The sequence below is a fragment of the Crocodylus porosus genome, unplaced genomic scaffold (genome assembly GCF_001723895.1).
Source record: "Crocodylus porosus isolate Cpor-Errol unplaced genomic scaffold, CroPor_comp1, whole genome shotgun sequence".
Lineage (NCBI taxonomy): Eukaryota > Metazoa > Chordata > Crocodylia > Crocodylidae > Crocodylus > Crocodylus porosus.
In genome coordinates this window covers 165,584,955-165,590,851 of record NW_017728906.1, presented here as the reverse complement: position 1 = coordinate 165,590,851, position 5,897 = coordinate 165,584,955, and the positions used below count along the sequence as shown (strand labels likewise).

The following is a 5,897-nucleotide window of genomic DNA, read 5'->3' as shown; positions in this document are numbered from 1 at the left end:
GGACTAGATACATGATGTCATTAATTTCAAGGTTTTAGTGACGTTATTACTTGCAGCTGTAATAAAACAGAGACATTAAAGAGCATTTTTTGTATGTTTCATTAAAGTGAAGGGTAATGGAAGGAATTGGGTCAAGAATGTCTTTTCACACAAGTAATAATGCACCCTGCCCTTAACAGAGATTTGAAATACTTGAAGTAGTCTGTGGTGGAGCCTGAGAACTAAAGTTGCAGTAGATCATCAGGTTTGGTTCTGATTTGAGGATTCAGAAGGTGTGGAATAGCAGAAATGCTGGAGAACTTATGCGGTGTATCTTGGAATGGCAGCTGTTTCTGACGATTTGAAAGTGGATAATGACCTACTCAGGTCAGGAAAGATATGGCTTTAACTTGTAGGTTGTAGTATAAAGCTGGCAGCTTTTGATAGTGGGTATAATTCAGATAGAGAATGCTACTTTAGAAATGTTTCCAAGGCTATAGATACCTTGGTGCAAAAGCATGCAATTAAAATGAAAGTAATATGTCAATGAGTAGTAGTTTTCTAAAAAAACCCCGAATTTTGATGTTCAAAGAAAAGGTGGTATGTAAAAAGTGTCTGGATCTCCTGTCTTGGCAAAATAGTTTCATTGTCCTACTAGAAGACTGCATTAAAGGTTGACCCTTCCCACTGTGAATTGGGCCAAGAAGAGAACAGCACAGGTGATTGGTTTGGCAGGAGATAAACTATCATTTACTACTCCTTGAGTAGAATTAGACACTATTGTGAAGCCCTACTCCTTTGCCTCAGTTCCTGATTGATATGTCTGTGTTCTCATGGTGTTGGTCTTTCCACATATATTGGCCTTTTTTAGGTTCTGACTAAAGAGGGTTGGGTCAGGCCACAGTATTTGACTGCTCTACAGATCTCAATGTTGTTGTCTTACAGTTAGTCTACAAAACAGAATAATGTATTCCAGTTTTCTGGATACAAACCTCCTACCCAGACACCGATGGGAGATGGCCAGACTATAGATGGAGATGCAGTTCTGTATCGGGAATCAGATCGGTATTGGGTGATTTATGCCTTCTTAAATATTGGTATTGGCCCCAAAAATCTCCATCAGTGCACCCCTACTAATGAACCTAAAGCCATGGAGCAAAGCTGCCTTTAGCCATGCAGCATCCTTCCCCTGTGCTCATCCCAGAAACGGGTGCAGGTGGCACTGTTCTATCCACTTCTGTTTCTGAGTGGGGCACTGGGGGTGCTGGACCAGAAGAGCTACAGTTAGAGGCAGCTCCTGTCTGCTTTAGGCTCATTAGCTCTAACGCAGGGGAAATGTGCACGTGGCACAGCCCTTCCCAGCAGCAGAATCCAGGTGAGAAGCGCTCGGGTAAGTTGAGGCAACACTGGTAACAGTTCTCGGCCAGGGATTCAGTGCATTTTGAAGTGTAGTGTCAAGGTACCTCACCACCATAAAGGCTGAGAATCATTAGTCTAGAATATATGACTGGTAGAGACATAGGTAGTCTCTCTGTTTTCTTTCAGACCTTAGATTTGAGATTGGAGACTGACTTACTGAAAGTGCTGTGTAATTTTTTGTAAATGATCAGGGCTTCTCAAAGCTGTTGTGTACCTGTCCTAAAAAACCCAGAATATCCAGGCAAATGTCACTGTCATAGCCATGACAATAATGATGTTAACATCTTTATAGGTAGGCCTTTGCTGCAAAACACTCTCATGGTATAGCTCAGATGTTCCACTTGATGCCTGTCCCCACACACAGCCATTCATTCATGCGTAGTTGTGCTGGGTGCTGTTCACATGAGGTGGGTGGCATGAGCAGTGTTTAGGTTACTGCGGGTAAAAGTTACTAGCTGCTAATGTGATGGCTGTAGTGTGGATGCAAGCCAGTGTCATTCAGGTGCTTCTAGTCTTCCAATCCTACCCACAGTCTCCTGCTTGCAGTCCCCCTGTTCCCTGCTCTCAGGCCTGCAGTCACTTGAATATAGTCTGTTTTTGAAGTGAGACTGCCACACACATCTGTACCTAAGCATCAGCAGCTGCACTTCATCCAAGTCTGGTATGGAGTTCCACTTGATTGTTTCAGAGTAGCTTGAATATTTTTATCAGTATGTTAATTTTTCTTAAATCCTTTTACTACTGTATTGGAAATCAGATGTGTACAGTTCAGGTACACTCATTATTAGCCCCTTGTTTCAAGATCACTAACTTCTAAAAAAAAATATTCGTTTGGAATTGCATCTCTCACGTTTGCTTTCAGTTCAGAAGAGTTTTGTGGCAACTCTGAATGAAAATGTATAACAGCTTTTGAAATACAATAATGAAAACACATTTTTCTAGGACAGTTCTATATTTATACCCTGAAATACGTGGAAAATAATCTAAGTGCTTCATTATAAATTGTGAGCTTGTGTTCAAGAGGAGCGAATACATTTGTTGTGAAGAGAAAGTTCCTGATATTCTAATGTTGCTAGCTTCCATACTGTGCATATACAGTACAAACTCCTCATCTTCTCCTTCAAGGCTGTGCACAACCCTTTAGCTATATCTTTCCTCTAACTTTTATATTGCATATGTTGTCACTTGCAGGCTTCCTTCATAATGACTTTCTTTTCCTCCAGTGTACGTATGTTCTTTGGTTTTGCCATGAAGTGGAAGTTTAAATCTAGGAAACCTGTACTGGAGCAAACACCCCTTCTCTCCCCGCCCCCCCGCGCAACAGGTATTTTGCCCAGTTATATTTTCTGAAATGTTTTTTCCTTTTTTCTTACAGTTGCTGGAATGGATGGTGGTGGGATAGCCGATGCTGGTCTCACAGATTCCTACTTCAGCACCAGCTTCATTGGCGTTAATGGATTTGGAAGTCCTGCTGAAGCAAAATATCCCATGATGCAGGTAATATTGGTCATGGCCTTTGTAATTTTACAAAGGCTCTGACAACCGATGTACGTTATTGTGCCACAGCCTAAAAATTGTTCGGATGGCAAGAACCAAACAAAACTAACCAGCTTTTCTAAAATGTCTGTTTCTTAGATCAACTTACATTTGTCCATTTCATCTAACAGGTGGAAACAGAACAACCTTGTTCATCTCATAGTAGTCTAATTTTTATTAGCACTTTTTCATTTAGTTATGTTCCTCTGAATTCTATATGAAATATCTATAACCGATATGTAAACATTCTGTTGAGTGTTTCTTCTTGGGCTGTCATTTTAGGTTGGGGCTGCCATTTTTAAACTTTCTTAAATGCTTTGCATTTAAAATTTATTATGATATCCCTACAAGTTTGAAATTACCTGTCAGTCTTTCAAGTAACTATTTACTAATAGCTCTGTATCTATAAATTCTCAATTCCACAATTATCAAGCTGTACCAATGGCACATTGTCCAAAGAATAGACAACAGTTCAGTGACAACTATTTTCTATCTGACTCTTCTGGAATAAATGAGCTCATCATTAGCATGGACGATGTGAAAAAATGCAGTATCTTGCAGCTTTTTATCTTAATTTAAAGCAGTAGTTCTCAACTGGGGTGCCTTGACATCCTTTCAAAGGAGCAGCCCTGCTGTTGTCACAAGTGAAACTGCCCCACATGCCTTATGTGGAGACAGATTGGGAAGCAGCTGCAGCAGAAGCAGGTGCTCCAGCCTGTATTAAATTTATCTGTTGCAGTTTGGCCCCACAAGACTCTTCTACCAGGACATGGTGGTAGCATGTTTCTCCTGACTGCTGTGCCACAGCTGTCCTACATGCATCTCTTTCCAGAAGGAGCATGCAGGGCCAGACCTGGAAGGGCTGTGGCAGGAGTAGGCACTCTTGCCTGAATGAGATCTATCAGACACATGCAGAGCACTTTTTCATCTGGCTGTGGTGGTGGCATCACCCTGGTTGAGAACCACTGAAGTAAGCTGAGGCGGTACAACAGTGGTTCTTCTTAATTAGGGTACTGCTAAATTGAGAAAATTATAAGGGGTACCTTGAATCTAAAAAGATTAAGAACCACTTATCTTTCAGCGTTAAATATATATCTCCCAACAAGTATGATAATACAGTAAACTTTCAACAAATACGTCTGACCTTCAATCCATATTCTTTGGAAAAGCCTGAAGAAAGATGCCGTAGAGATTTTTTTTTCCTAAGACAGTTAAGAAAATCAAGTTGTGGTGAAATACCAGAAGTGTTTCAAAGTTCATGTGCTCCAATAAAGAGTACTCCATGTAACTTTCCTTTTGCACATCATGGGAGTGTCAATTTATGAGGCTCTTTTCCTCTTAGTTGGTAAAGTTATTGATTTTAAAATAAAGGTGGAAGAGAATTAGGTGTGTTCAATTTTTGTTTCTGAGGTATGGTATGAAAAAGATGAAGTTTTCTTTATTTTAAAAGGGCAAATAGAGCCATCTATGGTTAAAGTTACATGACAGCTTCCACTTCTAGACTTCATTTTCAGTTGCTCATTGCTTTGTGAGACTTTTACCTTTTGAACTGGAATCATCCATGCTGGGTATGTGCTTCAGGCTGACATTTTTTTGAAAAAATTAGCTAACTTGTCCAGCTATTTCTAAGAATTTTCCCCTGGAAAATTATGACTTTTTATCTTGGGCAGCTCTAGTGTTCCCTTGCCTTGGAGCAGGGGCTTGAAGTTTGGCAGACATTAGGCTTTTAGAAGGCAAGGTAGATTTGCACCTTTTTGTAGACTAACAAAAATATGTATGTATGCATGTATATGTAAGCCCTTTGGCCAGAGAAGTGGCATGATGTTGATCCATGGGCCTGATCCAGCATGGGGTTGGGCACACTGGATACAGTTCTGAGGCCATGTCATCAAGCCCATAGGGCTTCCCATGGGTCTGGAGATTTGGTGGGGTGACAGTGGCAGTGTTGATTTGCTTGCAGAGCCGTGGCAATTAATGCTGCTACTGATCTCCAGAGATCCAGGTTTTCTGTTTCCCATAGGAAGATGGGGGGGGGAGACAAATTTCCCCCTTTTACCCAAGGAAACCACAGATTTTTCATTTTAGAGAAGAGACCTGTGGATTTTGCACTTTTACAAAGAGCTCTCTGCAGGCTGGCATGGTTCCAGCCTACAAGGGACTGAGGGGAGTGGGAGGAGGTCAGTCAGGCAGGGAGTGTCATGTGCATGTGTATGCCAGGCAGCCTGGAGAGCACCTTTCACAGGTAAGTCTGGGAGAGGGGTGGGAATTGAAGCGCTGATAGGGAGGGAATGAGTTGGGCAGGGCTAGGGCTGGGGCTGCTGCCCAGCTGGACAGTGCATGGGGCTTGGACTCGGGGCTGGAATGTGAAGTCGCAGGGCCCTGGCAGGGAGTGGGACAGGGGTGGGGCTGGTTCCCTGCCACTGTGCATACTCCCAGATATGTGCATGGGGTGGGTGCCAGCTCCTTGCCCTGCTGTCCTCCCCTGGGACTTCCACAGCCCAGTGGGTGCAATCTGGTGCTGCAGGGTAGAGCAGGGCCGTGCAGGGAAGTTCCTTGCCATAGCGAACTCCGGACTTCCCTGGTGAGATGTCCTCTGCCTGCACCACAGCAGCAGGGGCAAATGTGTGATGTTGTGCCCCTTGCTGCTGCCATGCAGGCAGGGGATGCATTGGGGCAGCAAAGACCTCTCAGCAGCAAGGAGCTTCCCTGGTTGGCTCCGCTCTGTCCTGCAGTGCCAGGTCGCACCGGCTCAGCTGGAGAGACCCTGAGGGAGGGCAGAAGGGTGGGGAGCCCAAGTCCACAGTGAGCAACCCCTGCCCACTCCCACTTTGCACACAGATCTGGGAGGGCAAGTGTCCCTCCTGCTCCCAGCAGGAGTGCATGCAGCAGCAGGGAGCTGCCCCGTCCCACCTAAGTCTGCAGTGGGGGTTTGGGGTGGGGGGAACCAGGCTCTGCACTCCACT

The 5,897-nt window shown here is 43.9% G+C and overlaps 1 protein-coding gene across 1 annotated transcript in view; it reads left to right on the top strand.

Annotated features, from left to right (window-relative positions):
• The first annotated feature begins 2,752 nt into the window (after positions 1 to 2,752).
• PAN3 (PAN3 poly(A) specific ribonuclease subunit) overlaps positions 2,753 to 5,897 on the top strand; it is a 99,478-nt gene continuing 96,333 nt past the window's right edge. Inside the window, exon 1 of the mRNA XM_019530132.1 lies at positions 2,753 to 2,895. Within this exon, the coding sequence (XP_019385677.1) occupies positions 2,782 to 2,895 (114 nt within the window). The 5' untranslated portion in view covers positions 2,753 to 2,781. The remainder of the gene's footprint in view (positions 2,896 to 5,897) is intronic.